The 23,498-nt window shown below is 30.1% G+C and overlaps 1 protein-coding gene across 2 annotated transcripts in view; it reads right to left on the bottom strand.

Annotated features, from left to right (window-relative positions):
- The window catches only part of GRIK1_1 (Glutamate receptor ionotropic, kainate 1), a 55,199-nt gene that overhangs the window by 14,600 nt on the left and 17,101 nt on the right, over positions 1-23,498 (bottom strand). For both annotated transcript variants that reach the window (XM_051210802.1, XM_012936432.3), the window contains 6 exons: positions 18,911-19,123; positions 15,504-15,668; positions 9,908-10,162; positions 9,111-9,283; positions 7,814-7,867; positions 1,507-1,692 (listed from right to left, as the gene is read on the bottom strand). Coding sequence is in view for 1 of the 2 variants with exons in the window: in XM_012936432.3 (XP_012791886.1) it covers positions 1,507-1,692; positions 7,814-7,867; positions 9,111-9,283; positions 9,908-10,162; positions 15,504-15,668; positions 18,911-19,067 (990 nt within the window). In the remaining variant the exon portion in view is untranslated. The remainder of the gene's footprint in view (positions 1-1,506; positions 1,693-7,813; positions 7,868-9,110; positions 9,284-9,907; positions 10,163-15,503; positions 15,669-18,910; positions 19,124-23,498) is intronic.

Here is a 23,498-nt window from a genome sequence, read left to right as displayed (position 1 = left end):
GTATGAGCTACTATGATCATTTTACTCTTACTCTTTATAGTCGAAACTCGTTTTCAGTGATTTACCGTACTAAAATCTTTTCAGATTACTAATCCATTAAAAAATAGACTTAATGGTAATCTCCATTTAAAAAACTGATTACTGCAAAAGAGGGTTTTGATATCATTTTAAAATAGATTTTTCTTAATATTCAATTTAACTCCTCTTCCTACCCTGACGGGCAACGAAACTAGAGGTAATTACTTTTACTATAAAATGAACCAATCACTTTAGCTTACATATAAGCTTTACCTCAGTATTTTGGTATCTTGAATTTCACAAATCTGTTTCGTTCCTGTACTTACAAATGACTTTAAATGCCAACAAATGTTTTATGTCTTGTTGCATTTATATTTCACCATGCGTTAATTAACCCTAAATGATCCTACTATATGCACATTCTGATCGTTAATTTTTTCACTTTATCTTACTTAAATGCCAATCCAAGTTCCTATTATCTCCAAGATACTTTTCTATTTACAAACGCTACTAGACTTTTATTGACTACACTGGTAACTTCGTAATCTGTTCATAGTAAATCACTAACTTCTCTATTCTTTTTATTAGAACTTATGGATATGCAACCTGATGAAAAGTTAGTGCATAAAATAATTGCCTTCAACACATAAGTATTTTAACACGATAGTAATTTTGTAACATGATTCTGAATTGGATAAAATTAGCATATATTAACCTGATCTAAACATACCGATAAAATTATAGATAGTATAGCAACTGAATAAGAAAAAGAGTGTAGTAACTTTCATACAATCAATTTCGATTATGATAAATTTTGGTTAAGCCCTTTTATTAACTTACTTAACAGACAATGTTACTTAAGCAGTGACAACTCATCTATTCTTTGTACTATTATGATCACTATCTTGTCTGTATAAATGTGTACGCTTGATCACATGACAGCCTACATACATATCTCTCTCTAGCTTAAATGTTGATAGCTTAATTATCTTTCGATGAATCATTCTCTTCCCCCATGTATATATGTACTCGAATCCTATTAATGGTCTTTGCCTTACTATGTCCCTACTCGAGTTGACTATAAATTCGCCTGTCTACACTGGCATACACATTCGCCTCTCTGCTTTAAACTCGCTTGGTGAGTGTAGCTTTGTGGTCCGTTATATTCGCTAATAAACCGTAGCCGCCACTTATTGTCTTTTAATTTCAAACACCATTGGGATTTACATAATAACAGTTATTAAGGTGATCGATTAGCAAAGCTAAGCCACTACAGTAGAATGTCTATCGCCGTGTTTTAAAGTTAATAAAAGATCATCCGTTGGTAAAATTATCAAATATTCATATATTCAACTAAAGTCATTGTTGTGTCTATTTTCACAGTATGTGGAGTCGAATGGGGTTTGTAGATTACTCTTTGACATTTCTATAAATAACTTTCTTCAATTTCTTGTAAAACATATTGTGCAAAAATCAACATTAACTTACAGTAGGGTTTCCATTGGAAAAATCTTTTGAACTAGCAATATTTTCAAGAGTTTTCTTATAAGGTAATATTTCTGGTTGAGGTGTTTTATTTATGTCCAATGAAGTAACTTTAGGAATAATTGAAACTGCTTTGATTCTTGCACCTACATCAATTTTGAATGCGCTTAAATCTAATATTGCAATATCCTAAAAGAGCGAAAGCAGTTTAGAACTTAAGATATAGACATCGATAAGGTTATTTCAAGAAAAATGTCAAATATGCTTGAGGCGGTTTTTTAACTTATTGCTAGGCAATTATGTCATAATGCTCAGTAATTCCGTGATACCAACTAAAATGGCACGTCAACGAAAAACATCTTAAACAAAAACACGTAGTTTGAAGTAAATCCAACCAAGCTTACAAAAAACACGTAGTGTTTTATTGTTGAAGAGTAATATATAGAACCGTAAGGGGTACATGAAATGCTTGGTCAGACCAGAGAACAAAATGCAAAACGAAACGTACATAAACTAGTCAATATTATGCAAAACTCCTGCATCTATATTTCCTGTATTTATACATCGGACTAATAAAAGTCAATATATGCTGCGTGTGATTTCTATTAACTTGACAGATTTGATACTAATAGGATCTCACCGTAACTACCTAAATGTCATTACATATTATCTTGACGTAAAGTTAACTCCCAAAGAAAAGCAGATTTGTACCTAAACTTCGCCATTTTTCAAACGTTTATTTAGTACCATAATAGACATCAATAGACAGTCATTTTGCAATGGGAATATAGTGAACATCACAAAAGCGCTCAAAATAATAAGCTAGCAGCAAATACAACTTTCAGTTCGTTCAGCAGGTACTACTCTCATTAAGTACTGTAAACCAAACCTTGCACCCAGAAAGAAAGATTAGGAAGCTTTTCATTGCCATGGTAAAGTGAATACAGCGATGTAAGGTTCGCTGCTAAATGATTTTTTCCATTTTATATTTTGAATATCCCACCGACACTCATTCGTGATATTGGTTTTGATTGTGTATCAACTGAAGAGGTTGATTATATATATGATCAGTCATTTGTTAAATTGTTTTTCATGTTGTCTCTTAATCAGTATTGATTACATCAATTCCTTTTTAAATTTTACTGCATTTTAGCACATAAGTAATGATCAATCTTAAGAACTATGTTAAATAATTTGTGTCTTCTTCATGTTTCCAATTTTTTTTTCTGTACCATCTCAAAATCAAATACATTGTCGAAGGTCGTTTGTAGCTAGTGAGGAGTCGCGAAATGTAATGAATTCATTTTATAGTGAAGATCCTCTTGTTCTTGCTATTTGGGTTTTAGTGTTTCAAATTTGTTTTGATTAAATAATTATGTTTGTTAATCACGTATACTTACACGCATTCATATAATATTTACTACACATTGCGTATCTAATAACCGAAAAAGTCAAGAAGTACCACAACGGCTGTTTATATTTTTATCGCTTCTATCGCTTGGAGAAAGCAAATGCAACTGTTATCGAATTCTTATAATATTAGACGATGAAGATTTTATGGGAACAAGTCATTTACACATGGGTATAAATGGTCGCTAACCTCTGTTTAAAGACTTTTATACAAAGTTTTTTTAATATTCAGAAGTTGAATACATTTTTTTTAGTGCTGAGAATTCTTCAATCTAACGAAACATATAATATTGTATACTAATAACACTAAAGTCTCATTCAACCAAATTCGTATTTCAGAATTTCGCTTTTTAGGTACAGTACGTGCAACGGCAGTTTATATAAATGAACCGAACCAATATACCGTAAAGAATATTTAATGCGTTAGTTCTTAGTGTTAAAAAACATTTTCCTCAATGAAATGATACGATTTGCTTTAAAATGTCTTCCTATGCACATCTATCATAGTTGACCAGATGGAAGATATAGTAGCAAACATATCTTCAAAACGAGTGGTAATCAGACTGTAAAACAAAATAGCACAGTAAAGAAACAGTGCATAAACCATCACACCAAGTTTATTGCTGGAAACAGGTAATGATGTAAACAATTTGGCTTAGTATAGACACTAAATGTATGAGTATGCTTCAAAACAAATTTTACAAATTGATAATAAAAATGTAATCAGAATAATTTTATTTTGGCTACACATTTTTGTGAAAAGATGTGTTCTGTAATGACATTGTCCAACTGATGTGCTTGAGTGTAGCCCGAAACATGAAGCTATATAAACCTGTAAAATGTTCTTTGATAGACTTAACAAAAAGTAGATGTTAATGAATGAGCGTCACAGGATGTTATTCTCAGTTTGTCATATTCCCAGGAATTACTCATTTTTGTTCTTACCTGTTGTAATCAAAGGTGATTTAATTCCTAATGATTCCAACAATAAAAGGTATTACTTCTATATGGTGCTATCATAAAGTAGTCATTAGTTTTCAGGTTGTAAGATATTTTTATTAGTTAATAGATCCCGAAAGTAAGATATTGTTAAACGGTACTCAGTCCAGATTTCATAATTCAGCATAGTAAATCGTTTTATATATACGTTTTTGGATTTCATTTGGTTGGAAACCTCAGTGAACTTTATATAAAGTGATAAATTTTTAATATGGGTTTCTTACTAAGGATTTTTTTTGTAAAGTGAACTGTTTTGATTGGTCAATCACTCAATGAAATAATAAATCTGGGGAGGACATGTAGTTTACTTGTTATCATGGATATCATTCTGTATGGCAGTTAACCAACTCAAAATGGCTAATTAAGATTAGTAATAATACTTCATTAGTTTTTGATGTTATTACGACTTGATCGTTCAAAATTTTCGAACAAAAAAACTTTGAATATATTCATTTATCTTTTAGAAAATCAGTGAATGTGTCTCATTAACTCATATGAAGGCCGAGTTGTATAACTAATACCAGATTGTATTACTTACTACAGATAAAACTGCTTACATTTTTATTATTAAGCTTTAACGACCTAACTTTTTATTTGCAAACTTCTCGGGACATCACAAAGGTAGTTTCTTGCTTTTCTACTTACCTTCTGTTACGAAGATACTTTATTAGTTAATGGGTATGATCAGTCGATAAACAGTTATCTATTTATGCATATCAATAATATTTCATTACTCACCTGTATGGCCGTTAGTTACAGGGTTACGTGTGATTTCCCTATGCTACAGAGTCTAGAATGGAAAGGTATGCTGAATTTTTTTCTATTTATGTACTTAACATACTATAATAATTGACATTTGATATTCATGTGGTAACTGTACTCGTAATGATAAAATAATGACATTTTGAATACATAGCTTTTACAACTGAAATTGGCTGTTGTAAACCTAACACATGAAATGAGATCATTTTTTGTAGACTATCTGCATGTATTTACAACAGTCAAACAAAAACTCTGGGGTTTACACTTATTAATCAGGCCTCATTTATCACAGCCATAAGCCATTGTCTAGAATCCAACTAGTTTGATTTCATCTAACAAATTATATCATTCATGTGGTTTCAGTTTATCTATTGATCTGGAATTTTCGTTTTATGAGGACAATTTTGTTGGTATAGGATGATAAATTTCCATGAACCAAAGCCATATTGTTGAATTTTCGTAATGTACTGACAGATAATTTGTATGTCACAAAATAAGCCAATCCAAATAAGTATTTTTTCCATCACGTAACTTTTTAATGGTTGTTAAGCTTAATTTATTCAAAAAATGTCACTACCAACTGGTTTCAATTATTCCACTTAAACAAATAACTATTGCTCAATAACCACTGAAGATTATAATAAATCCATTCTACGTTTGTATGAGTGGTTTAATAAGTATTTCCTTAATGTGTTTCCTAATGAAGATTATAATTAAAGAAATGTGAATAGTTAGTCAAATTTGTTAGTTTATGAATTATTGTTGCAGACCAGTTGTAGTATTTAGTTTTGAGTTCGTCGAAAAATGTTGTACAATAATAGATGAGCGGTTTCTCAGATTTAGGTGCGGCTCAATTTTCATACTAACATTTGTGCACGCAAATAAAACTAAATCGTTCAACAACATGATCTTTTTGATTTTTAAACAACCTCTACGTCTAGATAGTATGGCAATGAATAAGCTGGTATTTATTACACATAACCTGTGTATTTAGTTTGCGTTGCACATAAGTGGAGACTACAGCTATCAACTTCTCATTAGCAGCAAATACAACCTCTCCGCGTTTGAACTTACAATATGCTTTATTTTCTTGTGAGTCAAGTAATCTTTTCCAGTTAGTCAATTACATGTAATGGAAAGCTGGAAGGATAAATTTATTTACGTTTTGAATGCTTCCAAAAATGTTCAGACGTGAGATTTTGTTCACCTAATTAACTTACCATCCAAACAAAGTTTTGTGAATTCCAATCCCTACGATCGAACAGCTTCTTTGATATTTGATAGGATTCTTTGTTATCAATTGAAATAAAGCAAAAATGACATATTCTGGGCCGTCATTCTACTATCTCTAAACACATTTATTTGACATAAGCAGTATGCTTAATTTGTAACCCTAAGAGTAAATTAACAGTTTTATTGAAACATATACTCATTGAGATTCCTAACAAAAACAATAAAAAACTGTTGATTGGAGAGTTCATGTTCCTTGTGTAATCGGTAGCAAACAGTAAACATGTTTTACCATGCAAAACTATTAACATTACTAATTAATAAACAAGTCCGAAATTCATGTTATATGACTTAAAAGGTTTTCAAACTGCTTTTTTTTCAAAATTCGGCGTAAGTGTTGTGGTTTTCATTTACGAATTCATGAACATTTGGAAAGCGATCGAATATTTATTGAACTAAGTAAGACAATAAAATAAATAAGTGATCAACAGGTGAATAATGTTCGATTTTATTTAACTTACTGACTATGCTCTACCAGTCAGTTATCCTTATTGATTTGGATTAAGTCGATATTCCAATATACTGTGCTAATTGAATAACTTTAAACACCACTAACTGCTAGGGAATAATACTTGACCATAGTTAATGACAAGAGTATCCTTTTAACTTAGTTTGCAGAAAGTCATTTGTTCGAATTAGATCTTTAAGAGGTGTTGATAGAGTGTTATAAGGCTACCAAAACTCTTATTACAGATATATATCTTAAGTGTAAATATTTAGTCTGACGACTTTATTTAAAGAATATTTATATTGCAAAAATGTTTCTATAAAATATAATCGTTATTTCTTGTGACAATCTAATTTACTTTTCAGAATTATTACGACTTAGGATGATCACTTCTATTAGTGAAAAATGTTTTTTTTAATGCATTTTTACTGTTTCAGTTTATTCTTTAATAGGGAGTTCCTCATTTTTATATATTGATTAATTAATTGGAAGTTTCACTATTGAATCGTTTTCTATTTGATATTACCTATGACAATTATACAACGCTACAGATTATCAATTTAGTTTCAACATGTATTGACTATGAAAGGTTTATATATAGTACGTAATATGATACGAATATTAAAGCATTTCGATACCATAACTACCAGGTAATTTACTGTAATTTTGAATACAATTGATTCCTAATCGTTTGGAACGCTGCTTATCGTCACTATACAAATTATTCGTTAACTAACACAGAGTAGTTTCGTTGTTTTTTACTCAGTAAACGTCACTGATTTACTATTTCATTCCATCACATATCAAAGGTAGATTTTTAAGGTGTAATGAAACTAGTTTCGCAGATTTATTCATTGAAAGTTGAACCAGATGAGCAATTTCATATATTTAATTTGAACGGATATTAATTTACGACATATATGGAAAAGGCTATTGATTTTTACTGAGAAACGTGAGGGATTTGATTGCTATGCGGAAAACTTAGGAATACGCATTACTTTCTACAGGGTGACTTTAAATGTAATACTATTTATATGACAATCACTTGTGAATCAGATTCCAGATTTTGGATGACTTATCAAGATTAAACGTTTGTTAAGTAGTATAATTTGAAATATATTGTGCTACAGATCTATATATAACTAAGTAATCAAATAAAAACTACTTGCTATTTCTTATCAACCTCATTTTCTAAACCTTATTCATTAAACGATGACTACAATCTAAACGTTTTACTTTGAAGAAGATATTAAGTTAAACAGTTCATCATACTTCTCGTTCAACGAATTTTCTGCCTTGAATAACCGCCTTTTTTAATAACAATGTTAGCACTGAACAACAGTATTTTAATGAATTAGTATGTCACTGAAATGTTTAGATAAAGCGATAACATGTACTTACCCAATCTGTGAATATGAAAGTATACTGAAAGCCGGTCATATTGTGCACATATGCCTGTAAGAAGAAATATATGTGCACGTGAGATATTAAATCATATAAACATTTTAGAAAATGTAGAAAAGATGTAAAATAGGAAAGTAAGAGATAAAACAAAGACAAACAAAAGTCATATTGATACGCAGTAAAGTATATAAAATTGTGGTTATAATGTACAAATACTGTTACAACAATCCTTTCTTTGGTAGTGAGTGCTAAGAGTGTACCAACTAATGCAAGTAATGCGGCTAAGAAAACAAGTGATGTAGCATTATGGTACATAATGTAAAGTTGAACGTACTCGATGCCTCAACACAAATTCTAGGCCTAAAGTTGGGTTTCCTCAACCCTTATAGAAATAAATATCTCTAGTTCTATGGAACAGATCTGACTTTAATATAATTAAGCTTCAATAAGTGTTGAGAAGTGAATGGTGCCTGTACTAAAAAGGAAATATAAATAAAATCTTATTTGATTTGAAATACCAACAGAATTAAAAGTTCGGTGTTCATCGATTTATTCAGACATTAAGCTTCTTATACATTTTGGAAACTGTCCAAATTTAAAATGAAGCAATTTTTCATTTCCTTATATAGCTCAAGTTTAGATAAGAGCTTGAGGGTTGCAACATTGATGACAGCTGGCAACGTAAAATATATATGTATTTGGTCAAGTTTTTTGTGATTTATTTCTGTATTGAAAGAAATAGTTATTTTTATTGTTTCCATCAGATCCTGACTTTTTGACTTCAGGTTATAATGAGTCAGGTATATGAATTCTAAGGTCTACTGTTCTGCACGGGTATTCGTATGGAATTCATTGCGCATTAGAACCCATTCATGGGTTTATAAGTAGGAAACAACTGGGCACACGTGATGTATAAATTCTGATAAAACCTCTTTGCTACCCATATCTAGCACAAAAGAAGAATATTTTAAAAATTAGAACCTCTTTTCTGAAAGCCTATTATTCAAAAAAAAACAATCGCACATTTTTTGACATAAAGCTCTGTCCCGGAAGTATTACAATCATTAGAATCAACCGTCATTGGTAATATATTTTTAGAATAAAGTTTGCAACCCTTTTTTATAACTTCACTTTCCTGATTGTATTGTTTGTAACAACTTTCCATTGGACCTGAATTTAGGTTTGAAACTAAGATTTTGTATCCAGATGAAAATATTTACCGTCTGCTACATGGATACATTATTCGAATTAAACTTGTTTAATAAATATTCACCAATTAAACTAAAACACATACCATAACTAAGAAATTGGTTACTTGCCAACTGGGAATGTCCACAATAAAATTTTTCTCCAATCCTGACCCTAGCTCTGCCATCATTGCTCTAGCACCACTTGCATTTTCATCCCATGATTTAATTTTTAGTATTCCTTCAAAATTATTTACTAAAGTGGCAAATTTGAGCAAACCTAAAATAATATGAAAAATAGATACATACTATGAAACTATTAGTCATGATAACAGATGTAACTCCGATGTAAATGTTTCAAAGATAGCATTGAATGTATGATATCCGCCAATAAATTCTCACTAGTATTGAATACATACTATGAAAATCGTTGTGTGAGACTTCATAGTGTTAACTTCCACATTAAAATTTATTTATATTAGATGTACTAGTGTCATTATTGTATAGAATAAAGTGTCAAATGTTTACTTCATATTGATTGAAATGTATCTAAATGGTGTAAAGTTGTCCAGTGATTTTAAAATACAGAATGCAGTTCTCCAGGGTATTAGGTTGTTTTAAATTTTGTTTAAAAGACACTGTATGGTGCTTGCTCACTTTTAAAATGAAATGTAATTATTGAGAGACTGACCTAAGATAACACGTCAGTATGGTATAGTACATGTTCTTGTTTGGCAGGTAGAACTTACGGAACAGTAATTTTACTCCACTTAATAAGGTAAGTTAAAAGTAATTAGTTCTATTATAGGGTTGATTGAAGAGTGCATCACTAAGGAACAACGAATATATTTCATAAAAAGTCCGCAGGCCTAGTAAATTTTAATAATGTATGACTTAAACTTACTTTCAGGTTTATTGTAGATGAGTGTCATACGTTTCCATTTTTCCACCTGAGTTAAATATTCATATAAACCTATTCCATAACTTTCTATACTTGGATGTAAATGTATGGCATAAGTAGTTTTTCTTGGTATCATATTCCAGTGTGTTTCAACATATGGTAAACCAAATCGATTGGCCAAAGACAACAAAGCTTGTGATAAAGATGTTGAGCTTGGTCCATATAAGGCAATAATGCCTCTATCCAAAATTTTGCATGCTTTAAATAAAGGAGTGAATGTGGACATAGGTAATCTAATGAACAATTTAGTTGAATTCAAAAGAAGTACCAATGAATAGACTTTGCGCTTTAATTAAATTTGAGTCACAGTTACTTAATTATTATTGTCTTCGTTATAAAAAGTGAATTACAGATAAATGAATCCAGGAAGTTTGGTTTCCAGAGATATGCTATCTTGACATGTACTTAAACTTGATGTATTTAGAGATGCAGATGGAAGCTAGCATTATTTAATTGGATAACTTTTGATTTTATTATTCTTGAATAAATTTTCATAAAGCTTACCCAATTTACATTTCGATCAGTAATCAGATTTATTCGTATCAAAGTCGCTTGCAAAACTATATGGTTCCGTCTCAATTTTTATCGCTTTTTATACTACTTGACAACGTATGAGAAGTTAAAAAAAAGCGTTTTTAGCGAAGACAGATCAAAAGATTCATTTTCAATTTAAAGTGTATTTCACTAGACCAGTTATACTGCATATGTTTAGTGAAATTACAAAACGTTGGAAAACTCACCTTTATTCGAGACGCAATAGAAATATGCAGCTACGACTCCAGACAGAACTGGGTCGTGAACCATGGTATCAACGTGTAGTCGTTTTAAAGACGTTATTGAGAGTCTCGTTATGGATCTAAAACAGGTCCTCACTTTACTGTGTTTTTATATATTTCGACCTCTGACATCAGTTAACAACCAAAAATACCTTCAAGATAATTCCACACAATCATATGACGAATTCAGTCAAATTGGAAAGTAATCTTTATTGTTTTATCATCACAAGATCCTTATTTAAATAATACTGGACATTAGTGTGTTCCGAACAAAATGAATCATATCATGTTGCACTAAAAATAAGTATTGTTTAGATTTCGTATATTATTACACTCAAAATATGGTAATAATTAACTATCTTTGTAAATGTATGATTTAGACAAGAAATTGATCGCATGGTTATTAATACAGTACATCAGTCCTGTTTTTCGATCAATGGTTAAGATTAAAAACCTTCAGAAAAATGAAACTGTCTAGTGATGGATATGATTAATTGTGACATCCACTCATTTGATAAACTCAACCCATCACTAAATATTTAAGACTTATTTGCACTTGATCTTTTATCTTTTTTGTTCACATAAAAATCTTAAAAGGACGACAACTTACTATAACTAACGTATAATTTGTGTTCACCTACTTATTAATTGTAGAGTATAAACTTTTTGAATTTTGTTTTTTTTTAAAAGGACGAAACCTCAAGCGTTCATCATGAAGGTGCATAACTTTGTAATTATATATGATGAAAATAATTTCCACTTTTGGTTCCTTTGATTGGTTAATAAACAGTAACCATCATATTTATTTAGAGGTGGGTAATGTAAAATTCCATTGACTAAGTTGCAGCATTACTTATTAATCTAAATGACATTTTATTAGCCTTTTTCGTACTTTTCAATATTTTTTTGTATTTATCTTAATCTCAATAAAAATGAAAACACAAACGTGTGGAATATGTTCTCTCTAACAATCTTCAATGTAGTTCAAGTACTAATAGGGAGAAGTGATTATCCATAAATCTAATTATATATTGTTATTAAACACTAAACAAACAAATTAGTTTTAACAATTTAAATCAAGATAATTTACCGCCATTTACTCACTAATTTAAAACAAGAGTTTACATGTAGGATAATTCAAAAAAAAATGTATATAATACTTCCTTAACAGCAATAAATCATAATCTATTTAATTGAATTGAAGTAACTCACAGTTCTGTCAATTAACTTATTTGTGAAACAGTTGCTTTTAATTTACTTCAAATAAAGTCATGTAAAAATTCAATTAATATGCCGATTTGTATTACAGTTGTTATTAGCATCACGAAAACGACAATAAATCATAAACTATGTAAACTGCATAATCGAATAGATTGTTTTTATGTATTCTTATTGGCATGTTCGTCAGTAATTAATTGTGCGACTAACTCCAGATTGAATCCTAATAATGTAACCGACATTCTGATTGTATATAATCATTCAATTTAAGTATCTCATCAATAAATTCTTTGTTTACATCAAAACAATATTATTCAAATTGACACAAATAGATATCTCGCCAAACCCAGCTTGGTTTGATCAAATAGATGGTGATGTAAATTAATATTTTGGATTCACAGTAACATAATGGGTGATATTTTATTCAATTAATTCGCTTGTTAAACGATAATCATTGAAGTATACTGGAATTCTTTTTAACTCTACTGCTAACACTTTCCTCTAATTCACAGAAATAGTTGGATACCTCTTAGTATTGGTTTGTGATTTTTCGCTGATGATATTTAGAAGCGTAAAGGATTAATCTTTGTTGTTATATGTACTTCTTGGCTTTTTAATTGTGTGGTATTAATGTATTTGGATTTCGACCAGCTGGAGGATTCAGAACGTCAAAATCCGTTTATTTATGTCTTGTCAGTTGGATATAATTGCAATTCATGGTCAGTGTTAACACTGAAACTAGTAACTGCTATTCCGGATGCAAACGCTTAATCTACTCAGCAGGTGTGTTCAGGCAGACAATACTTTATTCACCGAGCATGAAATCATTCGGAAAGCTAATATTCAAAATTAACTGGAAAATTTTAATTTAGAGGTGATATCAAGGGATCCCAGTGCGATGTAGATATCTTAGTAAACAATGATTCCTAAGATCTTGAATATCAACAACTTCGCACTCAGTAGCTCAGTGGACAATGAGTTAGCATTTAAAGCGAAATGTACTAGGTTCTGGTCATAATATGAATATCCACCTAATATATTTTTATGTCCATTCGCCATACAATCGAATTATATTATTTTGAAACATCAGAACAGTAGTTATATAGCCATATAAACCAAACTTTTATTTCGTACAAAAATGTTTTGATAGGTTTAGCATATGGGTGGAAAAAATAAAAAAAGGGTAATAATGAGATTGAAATTTAAGATACTGCTAAATGACAATCGTAAAATTTGACACTAGATTATAGAAATTTAAGGAGGTCGTTAAATGTATTCAGGAAAAAACTAATTATATTAGTTCAAAGATCTAAAGATAATTTTTATCAATAAGATTACTGTTTTTGAGATTACATTACAAAGAATTGAATCAACTTGATGTCAGAAATTCCAGACGAGTAAGTTATATTATTAGGAACTTATTCGTTAAATATACTACTTTTGCCTAGGACAGATCAGATGAGAAAGGTTATTCATATTGATTTATAAATAAATTTATTTGAAGGGAATTATAACATCTTGTAAACCATTAATCTCAAAGAATAGCCAACTTGTATGACCGCCTTCATCATGCTAAGTTATTTTAGATAATGGTCGAAATTTTATGTTTAGGAATAAAATAACATTATCCTTTTGAGGTATCTTGCTACTTGGCTTTTAGGCTTTCAGATATTTTTAGATGTTCTCGTAAACTTATTGATGTCATGATTTCACAGTTAACTAGATTCATTTTTGTATATTTGGTGTCTTCAGTTTTTTATTCTTTTAACATAAATTAAATACAACAAGTTATTAACAATCATTTGGACAATCCATTTTGGATGTCCTGATGGGAATATCAACCCTGGGATGCAGATAAATCCAGGTGATGTGTCCCAAGCATTATGAAACACGCGTCTTAGATCCTATTGCTAATCGCTGTTTAACCTTAATTAAATTTGTGAATAAATGGCTTTATCTAGACAATCCGCAGAGAATGCATGTGTGGTACAAAAAGTTTGATCAATTTTAGTGCTTAGTATAAACAGTGGGATGATGCAAGCATACAGAATAAATTTATCTTACATTTGTGAAAATAAACGATAGACGATTTTTTTGAAAGCGTTTTGAAATAAAGGGAATTGTTTTTATGTTATCATGATTAATTAATTTATAGTTGACTGAATAAGTGAACATTTAAAAAGTTGTTAAAAACATGAACAAATATTTATGCGAACCACATACGACTTTTTCATTCATTGAAATTAATCAATTACTAGTTTAACATGACGTTTATCGACGGAGCATACATTTAATTGGTGACATGGTATTCATAAGATAAACATATTTTGAAATAAGATACATAGATATTACTGACAAAGATATTACTGATGAGTTATTTCTTAGTGTTATAAATGCAAACACGCAATATTTACAGTAGTTTACTATGTATTATCCTTAACAATTTTACAATTACCGATTGTGTGAAAGAGTGATAATATATTTGATTGTCTAAGGAAATTAGTGAAACCGTCAACAAACCTGTGACTATTCAGTTATAACTCAGTTTCAAAATGTTGTTTAAGCAAGATCTTTATAGGTCTCGTATATATATAGTGGATAATCCGTAAATTAACATCTTTCAGGTACTGGAGGTTTAGCTGTTCATTAGTCGACTCATTTGATATTTTACAATAATCCATCTGTTTGAAACTAACTATGTATAAATAAAATATCAAGGACGTACGTAAAACATTTTTATAGTTCATTGTGAAAGTTGTAATCATTTCAAACCCTTATTTGTGAACGGAAGTAAAAAATATCGGTCTAGAATAAAGCATTTTATAATTTTCTGTTTCATATTTTTTTCTGTTTAAGTTTTGACACCTAGAAAAGTGGGAGCTTTGTATTGATCCAAGCGGCGGTATGACTTTATCTAACGATTTCCCAGTAAGATGTAAAATATGCAGCCAAAGGAATGACGTAACACAGGAAAACGACATTTTGCAGTTGCGTCAGAATTTCAATAATAATTTTGCGCAACAGTTGCTACATCGAGTCATAGTTATAGCTATCAAAGTCTAAAATGAAGTTGACACTTGAGAATTTTCTAAAATTGAAATTTCCACATGTGTGAGATTTACGGTTACAAGTAGCAGCATTATAACCTAGTTGTGATAGAAGAGAATGTGAGATTTGTTGTTTACAGAATCTCGAACCGCGAAAGGTTATTCATGTATTTTTGAGCCTTAGCATTAGACCTTAAAAGTTTCATATTTTGACTTCATTACTTTTTCAGTATGGTTGCGAATTCTTTGGACTATCAAATCAATGTCACTTTCATTGTAATTTTATTACTTTTCTTTTTTACAGACTGTACTAAAAGCTGATCATTTTGAGATTGATTTTTGAATATTTAAGCGCACATTAAAATAGCTCTCACGTTGTCGTTGTACGGAAAAATATATTCTTGTTTTGTAGATCAATTTTTTCAAATTTTAGCTTATGCCTAATAATAACCAAAAGGCTTTTAAAAAACAATTCTTTATGGAAGCAGTGTTACTTACCTTGCTGTGTGGCTACAAAAACATTATCTTTAGGTACAAATTGGATAATAGGTTCTAACTGGTAAGATGATAGAGTTCCACTTTGACCTAGGACTTCATTAGCTGCTTGAACACCATTTTCAAACGCTTTCTCAGTGTCGCGGTCTTCATCAGTAAGGATAACTCCTGAAAGTAGAAAAATGTCTGGTTATCAAATAGTTTACAAACGATTAACTTATAAAGCTATTATAATTCGTGAGTCGTTTAAAATCTGTGCATTAGAAACTGTAAATGACCCATTCGAACCAAATACATTTGTGTAAGGATAAAAAGTCAAATATATTGGTGAGTAACGTAATAAACACTGAAGTTATGTCTAAGATCTAGGTGAAACTGAGGGGAACGAACTAAACAGGTTTATAGACAGACTAGATAATTCAATGAAACATGATGGCTTTCTGCATAATCCTTGTCAGTTTCAAAGATTTATACATATAAGATTTTAATGTTGCGTCCAAAATATATTTTATGACTTTTTGAACAGTAAAAATGTCAAAAGGCGGTAAGGACATGGACGGTAAGAGCTGACGTCTTAGATGTTCTAAAACAAACAGTTCTACAAGACGTGTACCGAGTTGTAGAAGCATCTGTAATCAGTCCGGGTACGTTTAACAACGAAAGTAAACCTATAGTGATGCGGTACTTTTAACATCAAAATCTATGGGTAAGAGAGCTGTTATTTAAAGAAGTTACATTTAATGAATATCTCCACGCGTATAAAATTTACAAAGAAAAATTATTTTGAAACATTCATGAATTATCCTATCCGTGTTACTCTGACAATGACATTACTCGCTTGTAAAATCTTTGTAAATTTTAATTACAGTTTTATTCACTGTATATGTTCATCCTTACCACCTGATTACTTGTTGTCTATAGATGACATAAGTTTTTCATGACCCTGATGTTAGTCATTATGCAGTGGCTTTATCCATTAAGCGATATCACAGATTAGGTGCTAATGATCTTTTCGTTGATGCTTTATTTGTGTAAGCTCCTTATTATTCGAAAGCCGAGGTATTCATTTTGTTGAAAAGTTCTGTGTATTATATCTAAACACCATTAGACTACTGATTTTAAATATAAAAATTTATTAGTGTTTCAATAAGTTTACCAGTCTGTAGGATCTAACCTTGATTTCACGTTTAACCGTTAAATGTTTAAGTCAATCCTGATGGATTTACCTCACCAATGACGAGTATCTGAGAGTATTGATAATCAGTAATATAGACCAGGAAGGGGCCAATCATAGTCTCTCTGATAACTGCTAAGCACTACAGACTTAGGATAATGGCTTCATGTCAATCAGTTTTGAGAATATGAAGCCAAAAATCTGCTTCAAGATAGAGAGTTGCTTAGTTTGATGGGGATGTTGCAAACGTTATTTGATGAACTTCAGTTGAAAACACATCACACTGACAACAACGGAGTGGTATATTATATATATTTGACAGTTATCTTCAAATTGTACCTCATTGTAATGAAATGAAGATTTTTCAGAGTCTGTATATCATTAAATAAGGACATTGAATGGATTGATTAATGGTATGGAACAAAAGTAAAACTTCGAAAAACTCCAAAAATCCCAACGTAGTTTGACTGTAAGCCTGTCTTAACATGAAACAAAAATCTAGTAACACTATAAAATAATCTTAAACTGACAACAAAATATTGATGAGGTTTTAACACTATTAAATGTCAAGTTTTTCAGTAAGTCAGTGAATCAATTTTTCTTATTGTTTCCTTCTTTCATTTTTATTATTCTGCCTAAATTCTTCTAAGATTATTGTATACAGTCATGTACATATACAATATGGATGGTTTTTAACATTGAATTTTATCTCGATATACATTTATTCTATGCACTTCATTTGTTTGACCTTTAAATTATTTCTAATATTAAATGGAAAATCCTGTATCTACATTAACAACAAAGATGTAGTTGTACTATATCTAATACTGTTCATCATAAAGAAAATTTCGAGTGTATGTATGTGTACTTTTCACAAATTGTAAGGAGAAACTGCATTCTTTTCTATAAAACTAAATGATACTTTGCAAGTGTTGGACAAAGACAAGAGTTTGTGTTTTTCATTGGGTTATACGTGGTTACTGAAAGTTAATTTAAAGTTCTACCAGATTTATTCTGTAATGTTTTTTTGGGATGGAAATACCATAGACGGTAGAATGTTACACCTTAATCTTCACTGGTTGCTCAATTCTCTAAATTTTCTTACCGTTTGTCTTCAATCATCTACAAATAAACATAGTGAATGTGAACGTAAAGCCGCATAACATAGTCACTACAATATAGCCAGTCAGATATATAGGTCCGAACACAATTACAAACGCATAATGCTTAATAATTTAAACATAAGATATATCTACATTTTCAATTAAACCAAATTCAAACAACTTTCTGTGTAATCAATGATTTGTATATAGTTCAACAGTTAGAAATATATTTAATAGAATAAATCACTCAGCTTTATTCTAAATAGCTTCAGGAGCAACTGATTTCATTATACCTATCGATAACGAACAGTGTTTTGCAATACAGTATTTCAAGTACGACATCTTATTTACAGTTATTATCTCAGCAGAATGTCATGTTCTAAGTAAATTTAAGAGCGATTCGCTCTTGTATTTTCATGTGATAGTAAATGTACAATAACGTATCATTTTCATAAATTATTTACTTTGTCAATAAACTTCAACTTTTTCTATTTAATTATTTATTTTTTTGTGAAATAATTATGGTTTTAGGATAGTTTTCATAGTGATCTAATATCGACCACCGAACTAATATGGTAAAAAAAGCTATCGGAAAGCTGTATGAAATTGAGTGCGGTATTTCAAGTCCTTTTGGTAGGGAGGTTCTCTCAAAAACTGATACTTAATTTGTGCAATAATACAGGAATTGTATACGTGATATTATTTTGGTCAGCAAGGATATTCGTATCCCTTAGTTCCTAATTTAAGTCTTCTACACACCTTTCATCCATTTATCTATAATCGTTTCTTAGTATATTTGATCAGTTGCTTGAATTCTCATTTTTATATATTTATTTGAGCTTAAAAATGTACGAGTGAATATAAATAGAGAGAAGCTCCAATAAATAAGACATTGTTATCAGGAGTTTCCACACTTTATCAAGTATTCAGTAACGTGATGTAAAAATCAATACAAGTACATTCAGAAAAGTATAAATTTGCACGTTGAATCAGTTCAACGTATAAATATTGATCCATCTTTCGTAAACATCTCGGTAAAAAAATGTGTTAAAAATTTCTCCATACTTTGATTACTTTATTATTAAAGACCAAATGAAAAATACAATTTACTGAAATGATGATTTTCAGCTTACCGATATATATAACAGACTTAACTTCTCTTGAATATCTTGTTAAGATTGTATTGTATGGATGAGTTGATAAGTTGGACGGTAATGTACACTGTAATCCATTTACAGTAAATATGACTAATAAAAATAAATTTAACAATATCTCTATGGTGTAAATCATCTTCTGTATGTTTCTTCGTGTTCATCTAGTGTGAATAGTAAGGATTTGAGTGAACTCTAAAAATTAAACAGAAATTATGTTTGAAAAAGTTACTCTTCAATATTTTACTGAAACAATCAATTGAAAAATTACATTGTAGACTGTAATTTTAAAAGTTATTGAAACAGAAGTAAAAATGTTTATTCATTATCGAATCATTTCTAAACCTTCACGCCACATCATGATGGTTGGATTTGTTGAAAGAACAAGTCGTGAGAAAGATAAGTTTAAGTGGAAAAGAACAAACGATAATTAAAAATCAACGTTATTTGATAAATAATAAACTGAATCAGCCAATCTCATACAAATATGAATTTACTCTAGAAACTTACCTTCATGAAAGACTGGTACTGTATTTAATAATTTTCGAAAAAAAATTTCTTTACACTAGTAAAATATGACCGAATGAGGATACTCAATGAGCAGTTAATTTGATTTAAAAAAATAACTTCCTCTAGGACTGTGTATCTAAGTGACTGTTTATCCACACTGTTCTGTTTCTGAGGTCTTTAGAGCAGGGTTCTAAACTACCACTACTAGTTCTGAACAGCGAGTCATTCAACTATTTTAACACAAAACGATAAGCATCTCTATACATCTCGAATTCAACTGTGTAAAATATGGTTTTATTGATGGAATTACTAGTAAATTACATTATAATAAAAGTCAATTTTGACTATACTCGATAAATACTAGTCCATTTTTTCAATCACGAAATCAACTAATTATATATTCTCAGTTGGGTTTCATTGATATGCTTTAACAGCAATATAGTGGATAAAATATATTACAATATTTTTAATAAGAGGCTTAATTTTTGTTCACATTTTTACAAATAAAAATATTTCTTTTTCAGCAATTCATTCAATTGAAGGTTTAGTATAGTAATAAACAATTTTGTTTTCCAGAAAGTGATTTGTGCAACGTTCGATTTCTAAGAAAAAAAATATTTTTGGCCAACTGTACTTTTAATTTATCACTAAGATAATATTGACTCAATCTATATTTTAGAAAACCCATTTAATACAGAGTATAAATGATAAATAATTTATTAAAATCGATTTTTCCTAGTCTCCAATGTCTTTCCCTAACAAAGATCAAAAACAACATTGTTCATTTATTACCTATCGGAAAATAAAAGTGTTTACTGCTTCGGCTTTTGGTCGACAAATTACTTTTTCTCTGTCCAATTAATTTACAAACCATTTATTATTATTATTATATTTTTGCTTAGTCAATACGACAATGCCTTATCTTCAGATCAACATAATTAAACTTAATTATAATTAGGAAAAGCATTTAGATTTCGTGGTTCCTACGAATAGAATCTTATTTAGCACAAATTTGAATTAAGTCTTTTAATTTCATAACAATCAGAGAAATATTCTCAATTATATGTACTATTTATATTTTTAATCATATTTTGAATGTCAATAATGAATTCTGAACGTCTAGAATTATTTAAGTATTTATTTGGATTATCACTAGTAGAATGAGAGAATTTAGTGATGTAACATTGTGAGACGTAGCATGATTTCGCTTTGTTATCTTCCACCATAAAAGCTAATTTGTTTGGATTACGGTAAGAAATAGAATACAGGACGTACATTTTCGTCCGCTTCCATACATATTATCTGGATGTACCTGGAAGATTTCTTTCATTAGCACGTCGAGGCTTGTACTCAGTCTCTATGGTGTTCAACTCCAACTTCGTACATAGTTGGCTTTTGACTCAAAATAGCAACAGTAGAATAATACACACCTTTACAAATGCTATTTGACAATGTTTAAAAGTAATTCTTCGTGACAACATAACCGACCTATGTTATATTAGTTATGTATATACATATGCTTAACTTTAACTGTCGTCTTAGTAATGGATTATAATATTCCTAGTGGAATTAAATTAGTTTAGAGAATAGAAGATATAGTGTTGCACAAAAAACTCAACTTAATCTATTTTAATAATCATAAAACAACAAATTTATGTGGCAATGTAAGTAGTAGTTGTAGGCTACTAAGCAGAAGGGTCATAAATGGAAATGAGAGTTTACGTAATTTTTGTCTATCCGAATAAGCTATCTGGAAAGCGCTTGCAGAACTATTTACGAGCAGTGATCAGGAAACCAGAGAAAGTTACATTCCGTAAGAAGCTTCTCCTTTCAACGCTTTGTTCCGACAGGAATATACATATAAATGTCTTATCCGACAGACTACTCAAAGGGTTTACCACATTATCAATGAGCGAGCTTTAATGCTACAAGGAAAATCAGTTCTTTTCAGATTGGAAAAACGTCTTACTGGCAAGTGAAAACTAATACGAAACCTAGGTCTGTGGTATCCTACTAGTAACATAGTGTATACACTGTTGCATTTTTTGAACTCATGAGGATAATTTAATTTAGTTGATAGCATTAGAAAATGAAGACTAAATAATTACAACATTTGTTACCGCCCAGGGATCGATAGATGGAAACGAATCACGTAAATTGAGATTGCAAACAAATTTTGAATGCGAGCAGTAAACTATTTTATAAATTCTCTCGTTTCACCTACAATTATGGAAGAAACTACTTTATTAGTGCAGCATCATATAGGATCGAAATGTGTTACCTTATCAAGTGATCAAGTTAGAACTTTAATTTACATGATTTTATCAACTTTTTTAAACAAGGATACGTTGTGGTCCTCGATTTTCGGGTTATGTTGCTGACGGTTTTCAAATAACATGTGCACTTCTCATCCCGTTACTTTTAACCTATCAAATTATTAAAAATTTACATGGCTAAAAAGCTGTTTCATTCAGATTAACTGACTGATTCTTTAAGGCCGTGTTAGCTGCTTTCATTAGTTTTTCTTTCTATTCTTTTTGCTGACAAGTGAGTATGTTTCCTAATCAGACCTTTCAGTTATGACATAAAAGCTTCTTTAAATACGAGATATTGATAGACTACATATTTACCCTTCATGAAGTTGTATGGACTCATTGTTATGTCCTGATAAGCATAATGAATGGTAACTTTCGAGATCCATTTATGGACCAATACTATGCGTATATTTTTATCATATAATTGTTAAATAACTAAACTGTTAATATTCATGTCCCTCTTATCATGAGCTTGATTTTGACCTATGAACTATTATTATACGATTTACCATTCTTGAATTATGCCCTGTCTATTAATCACTACCTCTCACATTCACAGCCACATATGGCCAAATCTTGTACAAATGTTGTTTCGTATTTTATGGTACGATGTGATCTGTCTGATTAGTAATATAAACCCCGCAATTTTGAAATAAATGGTTCATATTGCAGAGGCTGAGATTGGTGTTCTGAACTTAACCGTCTGGGTTAGGCAGGAAACAAGGCCGATAAGTACTCTAGACTGCTCGTACGGGTTTTAGGCATCATTGGTCCGATCGATAATTCACTGCTCTATAGTTGGCTGTATCATTATGTTATACATTAACAGGGCACACAGGCCATAAGTTATAACATTTATCACTACTGAAGACAAAAATTAACTAAATTTTTGAATATCGAATATTATATATGTTCAAATATTTTATTTAACTGTTTTTGCAGTCCTAAAACAATGTTAATGGGTGAAAATCAATTAAGCACATTAAATAAATATGTTGTGTGTTATTGAGAAATATTTACAAAAAGTATTCGGACAAACAAAGTATGCTAATTTTTAATTATATACGTGATGAATAAGTAAATGTGGACATTAAACACTTTAATAAATCATATCTACTCATTTTAAAAGAACAAAAACATATGTGATGTTTTGATTTAGTCAACTCCGATAGTTTAGTTATTTACTCAAGTTGGCTTATCTATAGATAACTGCATAGTTACTGACAGACGGTTATAAAAAAATTTCAGAAATATAGAAAAATCATCTAAAGTAAATGTGTAGGGTAGTTCAATATGGATTAGAAGCAATTAAATATGAGATATTTTCTGTAAGTATCTATATTGTCAAAAGAGTAGTAAGTAGGATATGTATGACTCCTATTGTTGATCTAGACCAGAAAATACAACAATACTCCAAGTTTTTTTTTATTAAAAATATAAGGAAATAAAGCAGATTAATAAAATGTCTCAAAGTTGGTATATGGACATGTATAACTCCTTAGAAATTTTCATATGGAATTAATGAATGATGAAATCATTGATCAATAGGAAAACATCATGCATAAATGCAAAAAAAATGAATAAATATTAATTTTCTAAATTGCATAGATCAATTATTCAGGATGCTTTAATTACTGGAATTAATTATGATGTTTCGCAGTATTGAATGACTATAGTGTTTTTATAACCTGAAAACGATAATGCATATGTACAAACTTATATTCGAAGAAATTGTTGATGTCTAA

Source organism: Schistosoma haematobium, chromosome ZW (assembly GCF_000699445.3).
Source record: "Schistosoma haematobium chromosome ZW, whole genome shotgun sequence".
Lineage (NCBI taxonomy): Eukaryota > Metazoa > Platyhelminthes > Trematoda > Strigeidida > Schistosomatidae > Schistosoma > Schistosoma haematobium.
The sequence above is the reverse complement of the archived record's forward strand: the minus strand, read 5'-3'. Positions and strand labels throughout refer to the sequence as shown.